General features: G+C 40.1%; 1 protein-coding gene across 1 annotated transcript in view; it reads right to left on the bottom strand.

The window, feature by feature from the left end:
• The window catches only part of ubxn4 (UBX domain protein 4), a 58644-nt gene extending 37172 nt beyond the window's left edge, over positions 1–21472 (bottom strand). Inside the window, exons 1-5 of the mRNA XM_073025710.1 lie at positions 21264–21472; positions 10992–11094; positions 10827–10855; positions 4081–4199; positions 715–877 (exon numbers count right to left, since the gene is read on the bottom strand). Of these exons, the coding sequence (XP_072881811.1) occupies positions 715–877; positions 4081–4199; positions 10827–10855; positions 10992–11094; positions 21264–21345 (496 nt within the window). The 5' untranslated portion in view covers positions 21346–21472. The remainder of the gene's footprint in view (positions 1–714; positions 878–4080; positions 4200–10826; positions 10856–10991; positions 11095–21263) is intronic.
• Positions 21473–27505: the final 6033 nt, after the last annotated feature.

The raw sequence follows: 27505 nt of genomic DNA, 5'->3' as shown, positions 1-27505 counted from the left end.
CTAAAGCATCCACCATGCAGCCATCAGCAGGCTCAGTTTTATTCTTACCCAAGAGGCAATATTCACTCAGTCAGTTCCATATACAATATGGAAAAAGGCTACTCCTCCCAATTCATCCATGTCAACCAGTGGAGACCCTTCCGTTTTAACCTTATCACCTAGCACTTGGACTATAACTTAAGTGAATTCAATGTTCGAGATACTTAAATATGGTCAGGGAGCCGTTCTGTCAAATGGAGAATACCAGCACCTACAACTCTGTGGGTGAGGAAGATCTCCCTCACATCCACTCTGAATCTCTCTGCACTTAGCTTAAAGCGATGCCTTCCAGTTTCATCTATCTCTGATATGGATAAGTTTGCTACAGTCTACTTTATGTATGTTCCTCATGATTTTGTGTACCTTGGTGCTGCACTGGAAAGTTGTGCTTTCAAGTGCTATCATGTGATTTGTAAACTTATACTTCAAAGGCAAAAAATGCTTAGAATGAAATTATACATTTAATTCCTGAAAATGACACAGGGTTATTCAGGCAATTTTTAAAGTATTAATTAATTTAAATTTTAATAAATTTAACCATTTTCTGAAAATACTTAAGAAGCTCACAATCATGCTGATGCTTAAAGATTTGAAATGGTGAAAATTATATTCTCCAGTTAAATGATAAGATTTCGTTCCTCATGCAACAGTCAATAATATTTGTTCTTCCTTTACCTTTTGATCTTTCTTTAAGCTCTTCTGGTGTTTCTGTTGTTCTTGTAGTAAGTGTGCTTGGCTCATTAGATTGATCAGCTTCTGGAACCTCGCTTTTTGAAACTTGGCAACCAAAATGGTTTTCCTGGTTGACATCTGCTGCCACATTCTTTTGTCTATGCATCTAACAGTAATTAAAACATAAGAACATAAGAAAATAGATGCAGGAGTAGACCCTCAAGCTATTCCATCATTATGGTCACACAGCTGTTCTGCTCCAAGCTTCATCTCATCTCCTCTGCCGGTTTCCCACTTCTCCCAATTCCTGATCTTTCAATAATATATTGTTTCTACTTCTTTAAATGTTCTAGCTTCCACAATCCATTGGGATTCCAGAGACCTTCTACTAGAAACTTTAAATGACTCTCCCAAATTGTAATCATTGATGAACTGGACACTGACAACTCACACTCGTTCCTCAATCACTCTGTTTTTATTTGTGCACAAGAACAGCCTGGACTCTGTCACCACACTGTTCTGTATGCTCAGTGACCCGAGTTCAGAAGGGCTGTACAAGAGTTAGGCTTAAAAGGGACACATTCAGCCTGGGTGGCTGCACTATGTCTATCCAAGATGTCTTAGTGAGCTTGAAAAAGCTGTACAAAATGTCTGCTCTGTTTGATAAGCACACATTTTAACCCTTGCTTTGCTGCAATTTACACAAAATCCTGTAACAATATCTCTTTTACTATTGATAGTACCTCAATGTCTTCCTTGCCATGCCCACAAGGACTTTATAACAGTCTCTTTGTTTGAAAGAAGATCACTCCGAACTCTTCTAAACTCCAAAGTACAAAGACCCAATTTCTTTAGCCACTCCTGAGGAATGTTCAAATTCAAGTTCAAATTTAACTATAATTCAACCATACGTGAATAAAGTCAAATATGCTCCTCTGGGGCCAAAATGCAAAACATATGACCAACAGCAAACTGCAAATAGCACAAAACACATATGGTTTTGATTTCAGAAGAACATTCAGTCACAAAGAAAAAACATATAGCCCAAGTCCCTGAGTGAATGACTATAGATTGTCCTGGTCCAGCTTGTTCTTCCTTTGAGTGAACACTGGAGAGCACCACTGACAGGAGAGGGCAGCACCAACAGGAGTCGTCTGCCCCCAACCTAGCACAATTCCAGTGGGCTCAGTAGAGGCCCTTTCTCTCCCCCAGGGAGCAGCAATAGGCCACTGCATCCAAGACCACCCAGCTGCAGAGGCCTACTCCTCGCCACGACTGAAACAACACAGCTCCCCTGCTGTTGATCTTGCCAATGAACGGATTTGTTGTATTGTATGTTACCAGTGCCCAATAGAGTCTTGAAATCCCAATAAAAACATCCACATTAATCACTTGCTTCAGTTATTGGATTGTGCACCATCTTGGCATAACATTGTGTATTGTCGCTGCATTGTCACCAGGACTTGTTCTGTACAAAGTCCAGCTCCATCGCTACTCAGCAACCCACTGATGGGATAGTCCTGCAGTACTTGATGTTCTTAATATCCAGCAGTGACTTGTGCTTGCAAAAAAGAACAAATGCACCTTTGATTGGACCCCGTGTGGCTGTTGCGTCTGAGCATGCCACAATCCTAGTGGAACATCTTCTCATCCCAGGAATTAGGCCAGTGATTACCTTTCTGACTATTTCCATTACTAGAATATCCTTTCCAATGCATGTTACTCCAGGTGTGGCCTCACCAGCACCTTGTGTAATTGTAGCAATACTTATTTCCAAACTTCAGTCCTCTTCTAATAAAGACCACATGCCTTCTTCCAAACTGTGATTCACAGAGCAGATCCTTTTGTACTTGACTAATCTGCAATCTGCTCTTTCCATTTTGATAACAGTTTGCCTTCAGATGTCTCCAAAGTGCATAACCACATTTATCTAATTCAACTCCATTTTCACCTACTCAGTCAGGCATTCAACATCCAGTTGTAGTCCTAATAAACATGTCCTCCCACCTACTTTTGTATAATTGCTCAACTTGGATATCCTTTAGTTTGACTGTTTTTCCAGGTCATTAATCTAAATATATCAACTTAATTTGGAACAAACACATAAGATATAAACAGAAACAGAACTTTTGGAAAAGTTAGATTTTAAAATGTCAAACGATGAATGCTATCAGACTTGGCTCAGTGCAGCATGAAGAGTCTAACGGTCCAGAGCTTAAACTCATTCTTGAGACTTCAGTGCAAAATGAGGGATGACACTTTTGAGAAAAGGAATGCTGCAGTTATAAAGTAGCATTATTTTGCATGAGAGAGAGGCCTTGTTTGTCCTTACAGGCAAGTACTATAAAAATCACATAGAACACAAGGAAGCTTCACAACTTCAATCTATATCTTTTTCGACTATCTTTTTTTCTGTTTGATTATGCCATCAAATTAAATATTGCATTTGTTGCATTTCCCTATACTACTGGAGCTGCAAGAAATTTTATAGTATCTTAAGGCTTCAAATTATTTTTTCTGTTTCAAAAATAAATCTTAGAAAACAATTACATTCATGAATCACAAATCCATGCATTCTCCAGTGACAGGAAGGAAATCTGTAATAGGGTCATTTCTGCTCTTAACTTTCTGCACCTGATCTGCCTATCACCATAATGATTCAACAGTTCTCTGCATCATAACACATGAAAGAGCTGGAATTCAGCAAAGGAATCAACTAGCCATGAATGCAAATACATCACCAGTTGATCTTTGAGCCAGTTAGGTAACCATAAACACTGTTTTTGCACATTTTACAAACATAACAGGATTCTCACTGTGATGCAAGGAGAACAAAAACCATACAAAACCATCTGGCTAGGACATTTGCTAAAGAGGAACAGTACTGAAACTGCTGGGAATGCAGAACTTAACTTATCCAAAGCTCTGACATAATTAAAATAAAAATAATAATTCCATATTGCAGTAACTAATCTATCAAATAAAAACAATAAATGACATTAATGGCATTTGATTCTTAACAGGGAAATCATACCTGAATGAGGAATTTCATGAAAAAATCTAGATTTTAAAAAAATGTATAAGTATACTTGATGACTGATTAACTTTGGAAAGAAAATACATGCCCTTTCTCAAAACATTTAAATCATTACCTATCCATGTTCCAATTTAGTATAGCATAATTATGGTCAAATACAGACTCTAAATGAGAGCAATAGATACTTTCAATAGCTTTAAAAGTCTGATTACATACTTATAATTTCCTGTAGAGTCATACATTTTTGCCATGCAATTTAAGCTTAAAGATGTATTAAAATGAAAATTAATTGCAGTCACCACTGAAGAATAACAAGAAAAATCATTGCTTACTTCTTTCACTTTCTGAATTCGAGCTACAAGTTCCTCTGCAGTCACACTACCAGCAATTACCTCCAATGGGATTCCATTGTCTCCTATAAAAAAACATGACGGGATGCACACCACAGGATCTGCATATTCTTGATTTAAGGATCATTTTTGAGTAAAATGCAAAGGCAAGTGGAACAACATCTTTATTTATACATTCATATAAACTGCTAACAGTGGAGAAGCTTTAATTGGTAAAAATCTGCACTCCCTTCGGAGTGGAACTCGCTTAATAGGACCCAAAGCCTGTACTTGGAACTGCTTGGAACTGTCCCACATTTATCTTTAGTGCATCTGTAAAGAAGATATTTTTGGACAAAAACTCACTAAACTACATTTATCAGCCTTGCACAAGATAATCAGGTCACACAGGCTTGACAGATTAAACTTCACTGATGAACGTGCTAGAAAATCTTTGAAAAGTTGTGAAGTTGCAAAGTTGTAAAATTCGGTAACACTTTTGAATTTTAAATGAATTCAATAACTACTAACGATGAAATAAACAAAGAAAATTAAAAATAAAGCACCTAGAAACGCAAAATATTTTTAAGTATTTGAGCTAGAGAATGTACAGAAAAGATTCACAAGGATGTTGCCAGAATGGATGGCTTGAGTTATGGGGAAACACTGAACAGGCTGGCACCTATTTTTTTTGGGAGAAAGCAGTCGAGGGTGATCTTATCTGCAAGCTTGCAGATAACCCTACTGTAGTCTAGTCAAGACATCATCCTCTCCCTCAATGTCATCAGGACAATAGCATTGGCCACTGACTTCAGGTGCAGGCACATGCCTTTGTACGTATTAACAGTGCTGAGGCGTTGAGTTCTGAAGTGTAAATATCACCAATGGCTTGTGTTACTCCAATTAAGTAGATGTCATGGCCAAGAAAGCACAGCAGCACCTCTACTTCTCAGAAGGCTAACAGGTCTTTATTGATCCTTGACAATTTGAAGCATGCACTATAGAAAGCATTCTATCTGGTTGCATCAGAACTTGGTATGGCAAAAGCTCTTCCCAAGACAGCAAGGAATTGCAGAGTTGTGAGCATTGCTTTGTCCATCAGAGAAACAGCCTCTCTTCATTGACTCTGTCTACATTTCTTGCTGCCTCGGAAAAGCAGCTGGCGTAATCAAAGACCCCACCCACCATGGACATTCTTTCTCCTCCCCCCCTTTCATCAGACAGAAGATATAAAAGCTTAAAAGCATGCACCATTAGGCTCAAAGACAGCTTTCACCCCAGATTTAAATGTGCAGGAATGCAAGAAGCTGCAGAGTGTAGTGGACTCAGCCTAATATGTCACGAGCACATCCTTCCCCACAATCAGAAGATTCTACGAGGCTCTGCCTCAAGAGTATCTGTCCTCAAAGATCCCCACTATTGGCATCACACCATCTTCCTGCAGCTAATTTCAGGCAGGAGGTGCAGTAATCTGAAATTCCACACCACCATGTTCAAGAACAGCTACTTTCTGTCAACCAATTGGTACTTGAACCAACCTACACAACGCTAATCACTGGCCCAGTAGAGAACCAAGACTATTTTGATCACTTGGTACCACAATAGACATTTTTTTGTTCTAAATGTGTTCTTTCCTGTAAAAATTGTGCATGACTTATACATAATTTATACTTACCTTGTAAATGCTACTTATGCTGTAAACAAGTTTTTCATTGCACCTGTGCATGCAGCATAATCAAAGATTCCACCACTTGGGACATTCTTCTCTCATCTCCCATTGGATAGGAGATACAAAATCCTGAACCAAGCTCAAGGACAGTTTCTATCTCACTGTTATATGACTACAGTTGGCCCTCCTTATCCGCAGGGAATTGGTTCTGGGACCCCCTGCGGATACCAAAAAGCACGGATGCTCAAGTCGGTGGACTTTAGGACCCGGCGGAGCTCCGGAGCTTATGTAATCTGTCCCAGTGCAGTGGACTTTAGGACCCGGCGGAGCTCTGGACCTTATTTAATCTGTCTCAGTGTGGTGGACTTTAGGACCTGGCGGAGCTCGGGACCCACCGCCCACAGTGTTACTGTTCCGGAAAATGATCACGATTGAAAATAAAATGGAAATAATAAAGTGATCGTAAAAGAGGTGAAATGTCATCGGTCACTGGAAAAGCGTTAGGCTACAGTCGGTCAATGATCGGAACAATTTTAAAGGATAAAGTGAGAATAATGGAGCATGTGAAGGACATGTCCTGATGAAAGCTGTAATTATTACTAAGCAATGCAGTTGTTTAATTATTGAAATACATACGTTTCTTAAGTGTTTTATATACATAGAAAGGTAGAATATATACTATATACTAAGACGAACGTTTGACTGACGCTAACTGATACCCGATGTACCTGTTCTGACTTAGAGAACTTCTGGGTTTTTTTTATTCCTGATCCACGGTAACCTTTGCACATCTTCCTGTATACTTTAAATCATCTCTAGATTACTTATGATACCTAACACAATGTAAATGCTATGTAAATAGTTGTTAGTTATACTGTACTGTTTAGGGAATAATGACAAGAAAAATAAAGTCTGTACACGTTCAAACAACAAGTGCTGGAGAGAGAACTTCCGGGTTTTCCCGATCTGCAGTTGGTTGAATCCGCAGAACCCGCGAATAACGAGGGTCGACTGTATTGAATGGTTCTCTAGTACAATAAGGTGGACTCTTGAGTTTACAACTTATCGCATTATGAAGATCTCATTATCTCTCTGTAGTTGCAAATTATGCTGCATTCTGTTATTGTTTTACCTTGCACAACCCCAATATACTATGTAATGATTTAATCTGTAAGTCAAGTTTTTCAATTAGAAACCAATTTCAACGCAGTTGTGCATAAGACAATAAACTCAACTTTGACTCTGAATGTTAATGGTGAACTCTTCTAATCCACATCATCATTCTCCTTGTACTGGACTGTCTACCTACACTTTGTAAATGTAGCATCATATCTGACCTCCTTTTATTGTTCTTCCCCTTATACTAACTCAACATACTTATGTTTTGAAATGATCTATCTGGACGGCTTGCAAACTAAGTTTTCCACTGTATCTCAGTACATTTAACAATAAAAAACTCAATTCCAATTTATAATATAGCGGTTTTCCCCAGCGTAGCAAAGCCTTGAACTAGAAGGCATAAGTTTAAGGTGAAAGTACTCAGGGAGTGTGCACACTAGCTAACATTTTCAACTTTTAATTCATAAAGGCTGCTGTCCCCACATGCTTCAAATCAGCCACCATCAGACCTGTATGACTACCTCCTAGCAGCATTGATCATGAAGTGCTCTGAATGGGTGGTAATAGCACTTATCAAAAACTCCAATCCTGCCACACTGGACACTCACTAATATGTTTACCGACAAAACCACAGCATCTGTCATGCACCCTACCCTGACACACCTAGGAAACAAGGACACTTATGTCAGAATGTTGCTTCTGGATTTCAGTTCAGGATTCAACACTATTGTTCCACAGACCTTGGTGAACAAACTCCTCCTCCTCAGTCTAAGAACACCACTGTGCAACTAGATGTTGGACTTCCTAATGAACAGGCCTCAGATAATCAGGATGCACAACTGTTCCTCCCTCCCATCATCCTCAACACAGTGCCCTCGAGGGTTGGGTGCTGTATACACTGCTCACACAATTGCACGGCCAAACACCCAAGCAATCATATTATCAAGTTCACCAATGACACAACAGCTGTAGGGCTCATCACCAATGAGACAGCCTACAGAGAGGTGGTGGAAGAGATCGAGGTCCGGTGCCAGAGAAAAAACTTCTTCCTCGACATCAACAAGACACAGGAAATGGCTATTGACTTCAGGAGAACTTGCATCACTTACAGCCTTCTTTACATCGATGGCACAGTAGTGGAAACTGCAGGCAGTTTCAATCTCTTGGGAGTACTCTTCTTGCCACAACCTCTCATGGTCACAGAAGACATTCTACACAATCAGGAAAAGCTCACAAGTGCCTCTACTTTCTGAGGAGGCTGAAGAGAGCTGAGCTTTGTACATTTATACTCACATCCTTCTAGGTTACAGTAGAGGGCATCCTGACAAACTGCATTACTGCATGATACAGAAACCGCACCGTGGCAGAAAAGAAGGCTGTACAACAGGTAGTCAAAACTGCCCAATGTATTAACGGCACCAGCTTATCAGCCATCAAGGACATATGTACAGAAGAGTGCCTGGAAAAAGGCCAATAACATCATGAAGTATCCTACACACCCTGCTCATGGACTTTTTTCTCCACTCCCATCAGGGAGGAGGTTATGTAGGATCCATGCCAGGACGACCAGACTCAAAAACAGTTACCTTCCCCAAACAATAAGGCTGATCAATACCTCCACCCACAAGACCACACCCCCATCACTACTACTTCGTTTCCTGTCAGAGTCACCTTACGTACAGACACTCCTGTGCTTAGCGTCACTTTACGGACAGACAAACAACCCATGTATAGAAGCTATCTGATGTTATTAATATTGTGTTTTATTATCGCAAACTTTATCCTATTGTGTTTTTCTGTGCTGCATCTGATCTGGGGTAACAATTAATTCTACTTTATACGTGTACAGGAAATTCTGTTAAACAATCTTGAATCAATTGCTGGCAGTTCACCACAAAGCAGAATACCTCCCTCACAAAATACAGACTGTCCTACATATACAGAATTATTTAAAAGATTTGCTACTGATTGGACAGCTGCTGTCTTATTATAGAAAGTACATAGTAACAATATAAATTGGACCACCATACCAAATGAGACAGCTGCATGAAAATTCAACTGTGAGACAAATGTCTGCAAGACCAGTAAGAAATTTAATGGAAATAGTTCTACAAGTTAATTAAACAAAATGGCACACAATCCCTTTCATCACCAACTGCCATTTGGAAGTCTCACATTTGTTGAGCTAAACAATATTTTAAAAGATTTTTACCAGGAACTACTAATAAAAGAATAAATTCTGAACAAAATAACATAAATGTTGAGATTAAGACCTTGTCTCAAATACGCAGTGCTTTGCACATCTATAATGAAACAAGGCCAAATTGTACCAGCCCAAACTAAGTCCATATCAGAGGAAGGCAACAGAAGATCTATTTACACTACTACTACTGAATTGCATCCAAAATAAAATAAATAATCCTTCTATTTATGATTTATTATCAACCACTATTTTTAAAATTATCTAGAATTTCAATCATTGGCATTATCCTCCACCATCATATCCTTTGCTTTTCTATTTAAGTTATCCCAAGGTCTCAACGATCTGACTCAGCCTTCTCCAATTTCCTAGTTCTAATTCTGTATAAGCCCATCCATGGAATTCTTATTCAATGTCTTATTCTGGTAAAACAACTTATGTGGATCTTTTGAAGTGTTTTACTCATATAAAACCTTGAGCAGAACATACAGTATTTACAGTTTTCAAAAATTACCAATTGATGGACAAAGTTCCCATACTAAAATAACACATTAAATCCTCATGAAATCAGTTCTACCCTTACAGAATTACCTGTCAAATCAGAATGCAGACATTACATTGCAGATGTGTTTTCCCATTTTTTCTATGCCATTAAGTTTCCCTATTTTCACAAATCAAAAGAATATTTGATAAGAGATCACATTTTATATTGTCCCAAGTGGTTTGATTTTTTGATCAATACATGTAAATCAGAGAACTCAATGAGATGCAAAGTGTATTCCATAGCAACTAACATAGGCTAAGTTACACAAATGATCGCACCAAGTAAAATGTTAAAAAAAACCACTGCAACTCAGATTGAAGGTTTCTTTCAGTGGCATGTATTAGTTCACAATAACTAGGTAGTTATGGTGATGGATCAGCAACTCAAATTTTAAAAGTTAAAATCCTATCCCAGGATATAAAAATGAACTTAAAAGATCTGGTACAGACTGTCCCTAAGATACACAAGGGTTCATTTCTAAAGGAGTGCCTGTAAACAGATTTTTTTCCCCCTACAAGTCAGAAACTAACAATTTCAATGAGGACCAATTAAGAAGAATATTTATTTATTGCCTTTCCAAGTAGTTACAATAGTACTGAATCAGAATGTCTCTCATCTAATGGCTTGCTTTGGGGGGGGGGCTTAAGTTTTCAGTGGATGTTACATTGTTTGATAAAGCATTTTACAGGTGCCATTAGAAAAAATTTACTGAGTTTCCAAAGAAATTCACTTAAGCAGCCTCTGCCTATGAACCTATAGCTGCAATGTAAATGTTTGATAACTGTAGAGAAGTTGTATGTAAAGAGCTTTATGAAGAGTAGTTGGCTTGAATTAATTAACTGCTAACCACAATACATAATTCCTGAAGGTTAATGGGGGAACTTGTATAAGACTTCCATAAGCTAAATCTTCTGTAACCCAACGAGTCCTGTGTATTGCCACACCAAAGAAAACACATTTCCATGATGAGTGTGCATGGCGTAGAAATTCAATTACAACAGGTGACCAAAACAAGGTCTTTGGGACAAGCAACACACACAAAATGCTGGAGGAACTCAGCAGGTCTGGCAGCATCTATGGAAATGAACAGGTAGTGGACATTTCGGACCAAAACCCTTCTTCAGGACCAAGAAGGAAGGGGAAAGATACTTAAATGCTTAAAAGTGCTTAGATGAAAACAGAACCTAACTTTTAAGGACAGAAGAGAAAAAGGATACAAATTTGAGAAAACTGCATACATGCTTCACTGTAGAATAAAAAAAAACCATTGTCAAATATTATAATGGTTTTTAGATCTATTTAAAAATATCTCAATATCAATGATTCAAAAACAAACAAAATACCATAATCCACCATTTGGTGAATGTACATGGGATACTTGCCTTTTAGCATCTATTTTAATAGCAACAAAAGAGTTGACAGTTGCTTCTCCTACTCCTTCAGCTTCCCAACTTGCAGCCATCTGTCTTGACTGTTCATCATCCCCTAAAAATAAAAATCAGTATTCAAAAGAGACCAAAACGTTATTTCAAAGTGAGACATGCAGTTCATTACTATTTCAAAACTAAAAACTTCTTCTTGATTAGAATGTGTTCAAGTAAATCAAATGAATATTGCACTTGAGCGCTCTCTAATATATTCTATGTAAAAATACGTAAAAATTATACTTAATGCAAGTACAATATGCAGCTTTGCCACTCTTACTTGGATTCCATGGGTTAATAACTTCTAACTCAGCCTGCCATGTGAGGTCTGATCAGAGGCCTTTCTAAAACAAACCAACCCATCCTTTTCGTACTGCCTTAAAAACTCAAATCAATTTGGTAAGACACATTTTCCCATTCACAATTACATTTCTCATTTATTCTGTACTTTTCTACTTCTTCTAATACAGGAAACAGTCATTCAGCCTACTGATCCATCCCAAAAGAGCAATACTAAATAGCCCGATGCTCCATTTCTATTTTCCTGTTTCTCTTCAAATTACTCTCTTCCATATAATCCCTTTAATTATTTTTGGTACTTTTACACACACTAAAGGACAAGTTATAGTACTAATTAACCTCACAACATATCAGATATGGAACATATCAGATATGGGACAAAACCAGAAGTCAAAAGGAGACCAGAGGTGGAGGATAAATGCGTGGCTGACTGATTGTGTGGCAGGGATTCAGATTTCTGGATCATTGGGGCCTCTTTTGGGGCAGGTGTGATCTGCACAAAAAGGACAGGTTGTACTGGAATTCCAGGGGGAACCAACATCCTGTTGGGGAGGTTTGCTCGGGTTATTGGGGAGAGTTTAAACTAGAATTGCTGGGGGGTGGGAACCAAACTGAAGTGTTGGAGGAAAGGGTGGTTAGCTCACAAATAGAGAAAGATTGGAGAAAGTGCGAAAGGAAGGATAGGCAGGTGATAGAGAGGGGACGCACTCAGACCGATGGTTTCAGATGTGTCTATTTTAATGCGAGGAGAATTATGAACAAAGCAGATAAGCTTAGAGCGTGGATCAGCACTTGGATGTTGTGGCCATTACGGAGACTTGGATGGTGTAGGGGCAGGAATGACTACTTCAAGTGCCGGGCTTTAGATGTTTCAGAAAGGACAGGGAGAGAGGCAAAAGAGGTGGGGGTGTGGCACTGTTGATCAGGGATAGTGTCACAGCTGCAGAAAAAGAGGAAGCCATGGAGGAGTCTCTGTGGGTGGAAGTTAGGAATAGGAAGGGGTCAATAACTTTACTGGTTGTTTTTTTTAAAAATATAGAACACCCAATAGTAACAGGGGCATCGAGGAGCAGATAGGGAGACAGATTCTGCAAAAATGTAATAATAAGAGTTGTGGTGGGAGATTTTAATTTCCCAAATATTGACTGGCATCTCCCTAGAGTGAGGCGTTTAGATGGGGTGGAGTTTGTTAGGTGTGTTTAGGAAGGTTTCTTGACACAATATGCAGATAAGCTTACCAGATGAGAGGCTGTACTTGATCTGGTATTGGGAAGTGAACCTGGTCAGGTGTCAGGTCTCTCAGTGGGAGAGCATTTTGGAGATAGTGATCATAATTCTATCTCCTTTACCACAGCATTGGAGAGGGATAGGAACAGACAAGTTAGGGAAATGCTTAATTGTGTAACGGGAAATATGAGGCTATCAGGCAGGAACTTGGAAGCATAAATTGGAAACAGATGTTCTCAGGGAAATGTATGGAAGAAATGTGGCAAATATTCAGAGGATATTTGCGTGGGGTTCTATATAGATATGTTCCAATGAGACGGAAAGGATGGTAGGGTACAGGAACTGTGGTGTACAAAGGCTGTTGTAAATCTAGACAAGAAGAAATGAAGAGCTTACGAAAGGTTAAAAAAAAACTAAAATGAGAGAGATCTAGAAGATAAGGCTAGCAGGAAGGAGCTTAAGAATAAAAGAAGGGACCATGAGAAGCCCTTGGTGGAGAGGATTAAGGAAAAACCCAAGGCACGTGAAGAGCAAGAGGATAAGGCATGAGAGAAGAGGACCAATCAAGTGTGGCAGTGGAAAAGTGTGTATGGAACCAGAGGAGATAGCAGAGGTACTTAATTCACTATGGAAAAGGATCTTGGCGATTTCAGGGATGACTTGCAGTGAACTGAAAAGCTTGAGCATGTAAATATTAAGAAAGAGGATGTGCTGGAGCTTTTGGAAAGCATCAAGTTGGGTAAATCACCGGGACCAGATGAGATGTACCTCAGGCTACTGTGAGAAGCGAGGGAGAAGATTGCTGAGCCTCTGGTGATATTCTTTGCATCATCAATGAGGATGGGAGAGGCTCCGGAGGATTGGAGAGTTGCAGATGTTGTTCCATTATTTAAGAAAGGGAGTAGAGATAGCCCAAGAAATTATAAACGAGTGAGTCTTACTTCAGTGGTTGGTAAGTTGATGGAGAAGATCCTGAGAGGCAGGATTTATGAACATTTGGAGAGGTATAATTTGATTAGGAATAGTCAGCATGGCTTTGTCAAAGGCAGGTCGTGCCTTACTAGCTTGATTCAATTTTTTGAGGATGTGACTAAACACATTGATGAAGATCGAGCAGTAGATGTAGTGTATATGGATTTCAGCAAGGCATTTGATAAGGTACCCCATGCAAAGCTTATGAGAAAGTAGGGACCATGGGATCCAAGGGGACATTGCTTTGTGAATCCAGAACTGGCTTGCCCACAGAAGGAAACAAGTGGCTGTAGACTGGTCATGTTCTGCATGGAGGTCGGTGACCAGTGGCGTGCCTCAGGGATCTGTTCTGGGACCCCAACTCTTCGTGATTTTTTACAAATGACCTGGATGAGGAAGTGGAGGGATGGTTTAGTAAATTTGCTGATGACACAAAGGTTAGGGGTGTTGCGGATAGTGTGGAGAGCTGTCAGAGGTTACAGCGGGACATTGATAGGATGCAAAACTGGGCTGAGAAGTGGCAAATGGAGTTCAACCAAGAAAAGTGTGAGGTGGTTCATTTTGGTAGGTCAAATACAATGCCAGAATATACCATTAGTGGTAAGACTCTTGGCAGTGTGGACGATCAGAGGGACCTTGGGGGTCCAAGTCCATAGGACACTCAAAGCTGCTACGCAGGTTGACTCTGTGGTTAAGAAGGCATATGGTGCATTGGCCTTCATCAACTGTGGGTCTGAGTTTAAGAGCTGAGAGGTAATGTTCCAGCTATATACCACCCTGCTCAGACCCCACTTGGAGTATTGAGCTCAATTCTGGTCACCTCACTACAGGAAGGACGTGGAAACCATAGAAATGGTGCAGAGGAGATTTACAAGGACATTGCCTGGATTGGGAAGCATGCCTTATGAGAATAAGTTGAGTGAACTCAGCCTTTTCTCTTTGGAGCGATGGAGGATGAGAGGTGACCTGATAGAGGTGTACAAGATAATGAAAGGCATTGATCGTGCGGATAGTCAGAGGCTTTTTCCCAGGGCTGAAATGGCTAGCACAAGAGGATACAGTTTTAAGGTGCTTACCCCTGAGGAGATGTCAGGGGTAAGTTGTTGTTGTTTTTTTTTTTAAATCGCAGAGAGTGGCAAGTGCGTGGAATGGGCTGCCGGCAGCAGTGGCGGAGACAGAAACGATGGGGTCTTTTAAGAGACTCCTGGATAGGTAAATGGAGCTTAGGAAAATAGAGGGCTAAGGCTAAGCCTAGGTATTTTTAAGGTAAGGACATGCTTTGTGGGCCAAAGGGCTTGCATTGTGTTGTAGGTTTGCTATGTTTCTCTAGACATCAGGCATGGCTGAACGTGGATACTTGGATCTGAAATGCTAACTGCTGCACCACCATAACACCTCTCTAAATATACTGTGCCTCCGTAACTGGCTTGGTGGCGCAACCATAAACAGAAGGGACGAAAAGCTTTTCAAATTGACCTGTGCACTGTAACAGTGAGCATAATGCTTTACCCCAGTTCCAATTCCCATTGGTGTCCTTTAAGGACCTTGTACTTTCTCTCCATAACCGCGTGGGCGTGCTCTGGGTGTTCCTAATCCTCCCGCATTCCAAAGACATATGGATTTGGGTTTGTACGTTGTGGGCATACTACGTTGCTGCTGGAAACGTGACACCTGTGGGCTGCCCCCAGCACATCCTTGGACTGTAATGGTCGTTGACACAAACAACGCATTTCACTATCTGTCCGATGTGCATGTGACAAAGCTAATCCTTAAACAAATATTCTGGAGCCAAATGATTACAAGCCACTTTATTAATAACATCTTCAATAGAAAACAGACTATATTTTGCATTCCTTTAAGTCTAGCACATTAAACTGAAGATGCACAGTAACATATGAACAAGTAGGCAATTCTGCTTCTTGAGTGTGTGCAGCCATTTATAAACTGATCTATGACCTAATACCATCATCATTTGGATTTTGTCAAGACAAAGCAATGCAGAGCTGCCTTCTGGTTACACAGGGAGATCATCTGGCTGTTTTGCCAGGGGAGAAAGTTATTACAATTGTTGATTACTTTCAGGATGTTCCCTAGCAAAGTTAAGTATCACCACCATTTATTTCTCAATCTCTATTAAGTACAGAAAGGAGACCTATTCTTTGTTTTAGCTTTTCAAAACTTTAAAACAAAATGTTTTGCAAGCTGGTTTAATACAGGTCAAGAGGCAAATTAAAGAAACATTTTAAGGAGCAATCAAAGTCTAACAAATCTAATGCAATTTGAAGAAGTACCTGCTGATAAAGGAGTACCAGTGGATGTGGCATTCAGAGACTTGTAGATTTTTGATAACATCCAACATTACTCGTTAAAACACAGATTAGAAGTAATGTATGGAGATGAACTGAACATTGTTGACAGGTAGAAAACTAAAGAAATAACCATAATTGTTTTCTGGAAGGATACAATCATTAGCAGGGCAGGATTCAAAATGGTTATTAATAATCAAGGTGATGGAATTAAGTGCAGTCTCTAATTTTCAAACCACACTGAGAGGGTGAGGGGTGAGGAAGAAAGGGATAGGAGGCAGTGTGAGCTATGAAATATTTGCAATGAGGCTCCAATGTGATTTAAACAAGTTGGTTGAGTAGGTAATTGCATGGTAGGTACAGATTGATGCAGAAAAATATGCACATCTTGGAACTAAATAGAAATATTATTTGAATAGGCATAAATTGACAAGGACATTGATGTTACTGTACACACATTACTGAAAGCAAGCTTTTAAGTACAGCAAGTGGTGAAGAAAGAAAATAAATGTTAGCTTTGTTCTAAAAGAATCTGAATACAGAAGCAAAGATGCCTTGTTGTAGCCATACAGGGACTTTAGTGAGGCCTCATCCAGAGTTGGTTTCCCTGAGGAAGGACACTATTGCCATTACCACAGAGTTGCCAGACTGGAATGGCTGGTTGAACAGGTGAAGACAATTAGTGTCAATAGAGTACAAAAGAGCAAGAGGGATTTTAAAGAAACCTGTACCATTCTAACAGATTAATTTAACGAGACAGAGGAAGAAGTCCAAACCAGGGGTTATTTCTTCAGCATATAAAGTGTGTCATTTAGAACTAAAAATCAAGGGAGATGTCTTCACATAGAGAGCGACAAATCACAGAAAGCAGTGGTGTCCAAGTTACTAAATATAATGAAGTCAGATATATTGTATATTTGTGTTGTTAAAGGGAGGGGAGAAGGTATAAACAGACAGAAGTTGATGATCAGTTATAATGGTGCTGAATGTTGGAGAAGGCATAAGGAATCTACGGTCAATTCCAGCTCTTGTTTTTGGTTCCAAACAAAACATCACATATTTAATTAAGAAATACCTAAAAGGTCAAATTCCTATTTATTTTTACAACTTTAGTTGTGGGCCTCACAATGTTAATATTTTCTAACTAATCTACCCAATTTAATCTGTCCAAAGTTTTAAGAACTTAAGTCACGATGGGATTTGTATCTGAGAACCATGTTAACCATGCCAATACTTCAACAATATTGAAATCTTAGAATTTCTTTCAAGTTGTTAAATGTTAGATTATTGGGTGCAGCACAGATGATCGCACCTGATGCACTTCAACGATAACTAAAGTGTAATTGTGGAAATGTGATTTGCATCGATTTCCAGATGATACATGAAATTTCACTTGAAGCTGAAATCTACACGCTTGTTTACAGAATTGTTCGCGGAAAACCACGCTTATATTCTCTTGCATCATGACTTTCACTGATGCCCAGTCAAATCTGTGCCCTTCTCGATCATCCTGGGTAGAGACCAGGGACAGTCATGAATATCGAGAGGACCAGCAAGCGAACACTCGGCAAGCAAGAGAACTCCTAGAAGTATGGTTTTCTGTGAACAATTCTATAAACAAACACGTAGACCTTGAGTTTATTTATGAGTTGATACAAGCAAAATTTCAGACCACATGCATATTTACCACACATCCAATCAGCAAAGAAATTTCCTCCCCACATCACAATTGAGTTTTCAAACTGATATCCAATCAGCTGATTGAAAAATATATAGAGGCCAAGCATTCGGAGAATATACTACATTTAACTGTACACTGACCATGTCTCCTTGCATGGTGACGAAATGTTTTCAAGTTGCCATGATCGGAGAACAACTCAACTCAACCATCCCACCTGAGCTACACATCTTCCGAATTATTTCCAGACAAAAGATTATAGGGAGAAGTGGCAGATATCTGATTCCCAGGAAAAAAAAGTGACTTGAAATGAAAACACAAATATTAACTGTATTTATCAGATATGTAGATGCTGAGATAAAAAAAAAGACATGCAAGTCTCTCAATGGCATCATGAGCATAATATGCTCTACGTACAAGAGATAAACAGATTTAGCAAGAGTAAAATATGGCAGGTATCAATGTGAACAAAACATGATGTCACCCCAGTCGGACACAAAACGTTGACAAGTTGCCAACAGTGCAAGTCCACAGAAGACAGAGACATGGATTAGGGTTAATAGTAGAGAAAATAAAATTGAAACTAATGGAAAAAGAATTGATGCTACTGCTACAGAAAGTTCTGGTTAGATCACATCTGTTGAACTGTAAGTAGTTCCAACACCAAAACCTTTAGTACTTCAGAGTCCCAATACAAAGTCAATTTGAAGTGTCTATTCATTCCATTCTCCATAAAAGCTGCTCAACTTACTGAGTATTTCCAACATTATATCCTGCATTTCCACCTGCAGTATTTTGCTGTTCAATTACAAAGGACATCAGTAGCACTCCTACACCGAAACGATGGCAGAAATTACTGATACTTTGCAAGCAGCAAGTGATACTGGGTCAAAGGTATGCTTTAAATCCATAAATGATAGTCTGTTTTTAAGTCAAAATTATTATATTAATCTAGCAACATGCCTGTAACAGCAGCAGACATAAGAAGGACTCTGCAGAAAGTCAATCCCAATTAGGTGGCCAGGCCAGACAACATCCCATGGCCGAGAACTCCCAGTCCCTGTGCCAAAGAATATCTACACCTTCAGAACTGACCGACTACTACCCGGTGGCACAGACGTTAATCATCATGAAGTACTTTAAATGGCTGATAATGGCACTTATGGACTTCCTAACCAATAGACCTCAGATAATTAGGATGCACAACCACTCCTCCCTCCCATCATCCTCAACACAGTTGCCCCCACCCCCCCCCAAGGCTGTGTGCTGAGCCATTGCTGTATACGATACTCACTCAGGCTGCATGGCAAAACAACAGAGTAATCACATTGTCAAGTTCAGTGATGACTCAACTGCGGTGGGACTCATCACCAACAACAATGAGACAGAGAGGAAGTGAAAGAGCTCGAGCCCTGGTGCCAAACAGAAAACCTCTTTCTCAGTGTCAAAAAGACAAAGGCGAAAGTTAGCGACTGCAGGAGAATCTGCACCACTCACATCCCTCTTCACAGCATCGGAAGCTGTAAGCTATTTCAAGCTACTGGGAGTGCACATCACAGAAAACCTCTCCTGGTCCCAGAATACAGACTACACAGTCACGAGAGCTCACCACACCTCTATTTTCCGAGGAGGCTGGACAGAGCTGGAGGTAAGACACCTACACTCACATCATTCTGCAGATAATAGCGGATAGTGTCCTGACAAACTGCATTAGTGCCTGGTCTGGAAACTGCACTATGGTAGACAGGAAGGCTCTATAAAGAGTATTCAAAACTGCCCAATGCATCAGTAGCACCAGCCTACCCACCATCAAGGACATATGTACAAAAGGGCGGCAAAAAGGGCCAGTAACCTCATGACTGATTCTACACACCTTGCTCATTTGCCCCATTCCCATCAGGGAGGAGGCTATGTAGCATCCAAGCCAGGACCACCAGACTCAAAAACATTTCTTTTCCCCAAGCAGTAAGGCTGATCAATATTTCCACCCACTAACTCCAACACTACTTTATTATTTCCTGTCAGTCACCTTGTATACAATCTAGTGTCACTTTATGGACATACAATCAATGTATAGAAGCTATCTTATGTATTTATATTTCGTCTTTATCTTCTGTGTTTTTTTGTGCTGCATCAGATCCGAAGTAACAATTATTTTTTTTCCTCCTTACACCTACAGGAAATTACGTTAAACAATCTTGAATAACCATACATCTGGAATGATGATTTAGCCAACAGTTCATAACCATGGCTAATGTGGAAATGTAACTTCAGTTAATTAAATAAATAACCTGATATCTGAAAACCAAAACTGGTGACTATGAAATGATCGAAATGTTTTAAAAATGCATCCAGTTTACTATCTGTTCTGGCTTTTATATAACTCAATGTCCATTGTGATGTAGTTCAGTTAACGGCCATTTAAAAACATTACATAGCTCAAACACAATTAAACATGGGTTAAAACAACTCCTCTGATCACGAGTGAATAAAATATTGAGTCAAACATCAACACTGGTTTTGAATGAAGTGCTCCTGCTTCTAATTTCCAAAGCACAGGATTTTCTGCTACTTCATCCAAGTGGCAACCTTCCATGCATCAGCCTTGACTGCAAAAACTTCTGCTGATTTGACCATGTGGATTGCTAAACTGAGTCTATCCAGTCTTCATTTTACAAATAAATGCTTCTAACAAGCTTCCCTTTTTATTTCTTACCCATAGAACAAAATTCCATTTAGTTTTGTCACCAAAATTTGTTGAGACCCAGGGACTGTGCAGACCTCAGCAAATGAACTTGTTTTTTTTCCTTATTCACACAAGCTGCAAACTAAATAGTTGTTTTACAAAGCTCAAAAACCCTGGACTTTAATCACAATGATACATCACACACAGAGAAACAAAACGATATTTACTTGGACCTATTATGCTCATTTAAAAAAAAGGACAGCAGCATCTGCTAAAATACAATTTTTTTACTAAAATGCTCGTTGCATAGGTGAAGATGAAAAGATCAGAACAAAAGACTATCATTCTAACCAATAGGTCCATAATCCACAATTTATAACATCGCAGCAAACAACTGTCATCTTGAAAGCTATTACTGCCTCAAGAGTCAAGATGATTTTCTTTTACAGTGGGATCTTTAATCCACGTATGCCAGCAAATAGCTTTGCACCCTAAATTATCCAATGTCAACCCCTTTTCTGAAAGGCCCAGAGAGAAATATAATGTTGCTTCCAGGCGAGGTTGGAGAGAGAGCAACTACCTTCTAAACAAGCGAGAACTTAGCAAACTTTAATTTCACCTGTGGCCTGACGTGGTAATGCAAATAAACACAAGTGCATCGTTGCACTGTTTGCGGACAGCATAATAATGAAAGACTTCCATCTTTTGACGTTTGCTGGAGATTGGTGCGTTTATATTTTGATACATCACCCAGTATATTTGGAAACAGAATCAATATCCGAGACAAAAATCACAGTTTCACTAATCAAAATGGCAACAAATTGGAAGACCTCTTTGGGATGCCCCAATGCCGCATTTCCCCCCGTCAGCAGTTGGCTGCTACGCATGTGCTTTTAAATAAAATCCTGTTCGAACTGATGGGGTACACGATTCAACAGAATGCAAAGAGATGACGTGTCGGAGCCCGGCTCCCACTCCAAAGACAGCCTCAAGCCGGAATGACAAGGCTTCCTTCCGGCTAGGCCGCAGCCCACCTGCCCGAGCTCGGCCCACTGCCATACCTGTAATAAACACTATGAAAACCGCGTTGTTCTGTTTAGCGAAAGCGATGGCAGCAGGAATGGTGCCTTCAAACCAGCGCATTCTCCTGACACTCTCGCAGCTTCTTCACATAAACCAAACACAACCGAGTATTTTCTCCACCTCCAAGCCCTTCTCCCGTTTACAAAAGCAATGACTCGTCGCTGATTTTACGCCAGTCAGACTGGCCTTTGGGGCCGTCAATCACCCGAGGGAGGCGTGTCCACTGAACCTTCCCGAACAGCGGTAGGTCGGTATCCCCGTCCATCAATCACCAGAGGGAGGAGCGCTTTCTTTGCGGTCAATCACGAGTGAGGCACAACAAACTACCGAAGCTGGAATCTAGAGCAACTTTCGAGGCGCTGGAGATCAATGAGCCAGGCAGCGTTTGTGGAGAGACCATCGACCGCCTCTCTCTATCCCTCCAGATACTGCCTGACCTGCTGAGTTCCTCCAGCGATTTGTGCGTATCGCTCTCCCCCCCCCCAGATACAAGGACAACGAAGTGTTGGTCGCGGGAGGCTGGGCAGCGGCTACGGGCTGCTTTGGACTGAAGATTCATCAGTGGATCTGGATGAATACACCGCAGATGTCACGGACAGTCGTAGACGAGTGTTTGTTTCCCCACAGAATCATTCAGTCTTCCACAACCAGAAGCGCTGGATGAACCAGGAGATCTACAACCTGCTAAAGGGAAAATCAGAGGCATTCAGGTCTGACAACAAGGCAAGATACAAGACGTCCAGATATGATCTCGGGAAAGCCATCTCACGGGCGAAGGGGAAATTCCGGTCTAAACTTGAATCAATGAAGGATGCTGTCTTCTGCGGCAGGGCTTGAATGCTAATACATCTTTCACAGTGAAACCAAGCAACAGAGGTGACAACAAGGCATCGCTCCCAAATGAGCTCAATGCCTTCTATATTCGTTCTGACCTTGAAAACTTGGAGGAACCTTCACGAACTCCCACAGCTCTTGATGACCCTGGGATTTCAGTCTGTGAGTCGACGTGGGGGCATCCTTCAGGAGGGTGAACCCACAGAAAGCACCTGGCCCAGGTGGGATACCAAAGACCCGTGCTTATCAAATGGTTTTAAGCAGGCCTCAATCATACTGGTACTTAAGAATGTGGTAACATGCCTCAATATTTATCGTCTAGTAGCATTTACAATACATCGAACAGTGATAAACAGTCTTTTTGAGAGGTTGGTGATGAAACACATCAACTCCTGCCTGAGAAGCGACTGAGATCTGCTCCAATTTACTACCGGCAAAGCGGATCCACAACAGATGCAATTTCATTGGCTCTTCATTCAACCCTAGAACATCTGGACAGCAAAGATGCTGTTAATCAACTGCAGTTCAATATGATCGCTCCCTTAAAACTAATCAGTAAACTCCAAGACCTTGGCTTCAATACCCATCTATTTCCTCACTTGCAGTCCCTAGTCAGGATTATCTCCTTCATATCTCTATCAGCACAGGTACACCACAAGGCTGTGTGCTTAGCACCCTGTTCTACTCGCTTTACACTTATGACTGTATGGCTAACCAATGCCATATCTTGTACAGGATATTGTCTCATATGAGGCAATGACCTGTGTCGTACAGGAGCAAGATATATCAGCTAGTTGAATGGTGTTGCAGTAACAACCTTGCACTCAAATTTAGTATGAGTAAAGAACTGATTGTGGACTTCGGTAAGGGTTAAGACAAGGAAACACACACCAGTCCTCATAGAGGGATCAGAAGTGGAGAGGGATTGAGCAAGTTCCTGGGTGTCATTATCTCTGGACCCAACATATTGGTGCAGCTATAAAGAAGGCAAGACAGCTGCTGTATTTCATTAGGAGTTTGAGGAGATTTACTTCGTCATGAAAAACACCACAGATTTCTACAGATGTTACATGGAGAACATTCTAACTGGGTGGGGGGGGGGGGGGGGGTGAGGGTTACTGCACAGGATTGAAGCAAGTTGCAGAGAGTTGTAAAATTAGCTCCATCATGGGCACTAGCCTCCTGAGTATCCAGGACACCTTCAAGGACACTACCTCACTACCTTTTATTTCCTATTTGTGTACTACAGTACTTTACATATATTCTTATCCTGGTTCAAGTTTGCTGACAGTATCACTGCCCTTGGCCAAAGGTGGTGACATATCCACATAAAGGAAAGAGATGGAAAATCTGGCTGAGTGATGCCAAACCTGTGTCAGCAAGACCAAGGAGCTGATAATATTGACTTGAGGAGGAAAACAGAGGTCATGCAGGGGTCAAAGGTGGAGAGGGTAAGCAACTTTAAAATCCTCTGTGTTATCAATTCAGAGGACCTGCCCTTGGCCCAGCATCTAAGTGCAATTATGAAGAAAGCACAGCAGCACCTCTACTTTAGAAGATACGGCATAACATCTAAAATGTTGACAAGCCTCTGTAGACATCTGGTTGAAAGTACTTTGACTGGTTGTATCACAACCTCATCTTGAATGCAAAGCGATTGAACCTTCTTGACCAACCTTCAATACAGGACCTTGTATAGCAAGTATCCTTGTTTAGCAAGGATACAGGCCTTGCTAAAAAGCAGGTTGACAACATCCACTACTTTACCTTCATCAACTTTCCTGGTAACTTTATCAAAAACTTTATAAGATCAGATCTAGTGCTTACCTGGCATATACGATGAATAAACTCTTCTGAAGATGGCAAAGTTTGTCATTGAAACAGTTATAATCAATACCTGTACCCAGATGTAAGCCTGTAAAGAGTTTATTCCTCTGTAAATTGGTTACATACAACCTACCACACACAAAGTCATGTTGACTATCCTTAATCAGTTCCCGTCTATCCAAATACTCACACATCTGGTCCCTTAGAATACCGTCCAATGACTTTCCCACTGCTGATGTTAGGCTCACTGCCTTATAATTTCTTGGTTTATTTTAGAGCTTTTCTTAAACAATGGAACAACATTAGCTACTCTCCAATTCTCCGGCACCTCACTCGTGGCTAAGGATGTTTCAAACATCTCTGCTAGATTCCCTGCAATTTCTGTACCAGTCTCCCACAGGGTCCGAGGGAACACCTTGGTGATTTATCCACCCCAGTTTGACTCAAGACAGCAAACACCTCCTATTGTGTAATATGTATACTGTCCATAGCCTCACTACACTCTGCTTCACTTCCAAAGACTGTTAAGACATTTGTGATAAAGTGAACAGCGTGAGAGATTCAGTGGCTAATCAAACAAGGAACCAAACCCCCACAAAATTTATTCCTAGAATTATCCAACTTTGTACTTATAGAACACGTTACAGTGCAGCACAGCAAGAGCTCCAAACTAAGCCAATCCCATCTGCTTGCACATGGTCCATACCCCTTCCGTCCCTGCCTGTTCACGGCTTGTCTAAATGTCTCTTAGACATCACTACTGGACCTGCTTTGATAGCAGGTATTTCTGTACCATTGTAACTGCATAATGGAAGATGATACATAAATGGTCATTTGACTCTCATTTTTTTGATACCAAGATTGGTGGCGTTGTGGATAGTGTAGAAGACTGGCAAAGAACACAGCACAATATAGATCAGTTGCAGTTATGGGCAGAGAAGTAGCAGATGGAGTTTAACCCAGATAAATGTGAGGTGTTGCACCTTGGTAGGGCAAATGACAAGATCCTTAACAGTGTAGTTGAGCAAAGAGATCTTGGGATCCAAGTTCATAGCTCCTTGAAAGTGACTACACAGGTCGAAAAGGTAGTTAAGAAAGCTTATGGAATGCTTGCTTTTGTTAGCCGAGGCACTGGTTCAAATGTCAGGAGATTATGTGGCAACTTTATAAAATTCTGGCTAGGTCACATCTGGAGTATTGCATACAGTTCTGGTTGCCCCGCTACAGGAAAGATGTCGAGGCTTTGGAGAGGGTACTGAAGTTGATTACCAGGATGCTGCCTGGATTAGAGGGGACGTGCTATTAGAAGAGGCAGGATTCTCTTGGGCTGTTTTCTCTGGAACAGCAGAGGCTAAGGGGAGATCTGATAAAGGTTTTTAAGATTACGAGAGGCAGGGAGTATCTGCTTCCGAGTGTTCAACTGTCTAATACCAGAGGTATGCATTGAAGGGGTGAAGGGATAGATTCAAAGGGGATCCAAGATTTTTTTTTACTCAAGCATCATGAATGTCTGGAATGCACTGCCTGGTATGGTGTATTTACATTGGAGGCTTTTAAGAGACATTCAGATAGGCACATGGATGGATATGAAGGTGGTGTAGGAAGGAGGGATTAGTGTTTGGGTGGTTTTTCTATGGTTCAGCACAGCACTGTGGGCCGAATGGCATATTCCTGTGCTGTGCTGTTCTGTGTCCATTTGAAATCATATCTATCGGAATGACAGTTTTCATGAGTGGGGAAACTTATGTAACCCAGGGACTGCCTACATTATTCTTTAAACTGACACCAAATTTTGTTGGAAAAGAGATGGAGGTTACAGCAGTGTGAGATCAAAAAAGAAAATCAAATTATCGAGCTTGGGTGAATAGAATGAACACATTCCACAAATCGATCACACTTTTCATTTGGTCCAAACCACATTTAGAGCAATGACCACAATTAACTCGATTGGAAATCATTGTTATCAAAATTAGAATGAGGTTTATTATCGTTGACATAGTTTGTGCAATTTGACGTTTGGCGGCAGCAGTACAAAGCAATACATGAAAAATGACTACAAATTACAAAATGAATAGTGAGCTCATATCCATGGGTTCAGAGACTGTAGCACAGCAAAGTGTGTGACATAGGAAAATGTGTTTGTAACCAAGGATTACTCTCATCACAAATGCATGTACAATTGGATAGAACATCAAGTATTATTGCATCTCCAATGGTAACATAGGAAGATAATGTTTAAAAAAAGGAGAGATTTGGCATTGTGGAAACGAAAGAGTTAAATTAAGTGCTACCGATTTTAAGTCCATTTGGAAACTGAAAGGGGGAAATATGTGCCTGGTTGTAACAGAATAATAGTCTTTAAATTACTCTGGGTAGACAGGTTTGCGATTTATTAATCAATTGAAGGAGCTAGGCTTTTTAGTCAATCATCCTGAGGCATATATGCTGTAATATTAATTATCTGAGGGGAGTGAGCACACACGGATGTCAATCTATGAAGACACTTTCTTGTCAGTCATGTGAGAAACAAGGCCTCACACAACAAACATGAACTTGAACACAGTTGTTGTCAGTCACCCACAACAATAGAAAGGAAGCAAGGTCTTTCTTTGCAACTTTATTACTGACAAGGCACACCAATTTAACATAGAAGATTTCCGAAACTGCTTATTGCAGAAGTTCAGTTCAAAACTGAAAAATTAAACAAGAACTTCATATGCTGGAAATCTGAACTACAAAACAGAAAACACTGGAAGCATTCATTCACCAGTTCAGGCAGCATTTCTGGAAAGAGAAGAAAAAGTTAACATTTCAGGTCTGGGACTTTCCATCAGAAATAACAGTACAGAAAAAAGTCACAATATTTTATATTTTCAAATTTAAAATGTTTTGTTATCAACCTAATTAGCATTGGATTTTTTTATTTTTGTAAAGACCAAAATGAAGTATTTTGAAATGCTTAGTATGTAGAGTTCTAACTCATGGAAATGACTGATGCTGAACAAGATTAAATATTTAATAAAGGAGCAGAAGAGGACAAGGAAAATCAAGCAAGACAATCAAACATTAAGCTGAATTGATTTATAGTGTTTTGGTTTACTGCGAGATATTTAAGGAATATATTCTAGTGTGTCTTTTGCATCTTTGTCCAAAAGTAAGTTATATTAATTCTGATAGTAGATTTTATGACTAATATTCATGCAGAAAGTTAGGGTTTGGATTAAAAATACCATAATGACATTTCAAAATAATGGAAAGGACAAACTTTTTGAGCAGACTTACCATCTATTTGCAGCTGTTTTGAATGCATTACAATAACATTAACCAGCATCTTCTTTCATTCACATAGCAACTTCCAGGACTTTTCATTGGCTCACACTTGCAGCTAATGAAGTGAGGTCATAAGGCCACAAGATAGGAACAGAATTAGGTTACATCAAGCCTGTTCCATCATTAAATCATGGCTGATCTTTTCAATACCATTCTCCCACCTTAACCCCAAGCAATCAGTCCATCAATTTCTGCTTTAAATACACCCAATGACTTGGTTTTCACAACT

This window comes from Hemitrygon akajei, chromosome 2 (assembly GCF_048418815.1).
Source record: "Hemitrygon akajei chromosome 2, sHemAka1.3, whole genome shotgun sequence".
In the NCBI taxonomy this organism is placed as follows: domain Eukaryota; kingdom Metazoa; phylum Chordata; class Chondrichthyes; order Myliobatiformes; family Dasyatidae; genus Hemitrygon; species Hemitrygon akajei.
The sequence above is the reverse complement of the archived record's forward strand: the minus strand, read 5'-3'. Positions and strand labels throughout refer to the sequence as shown.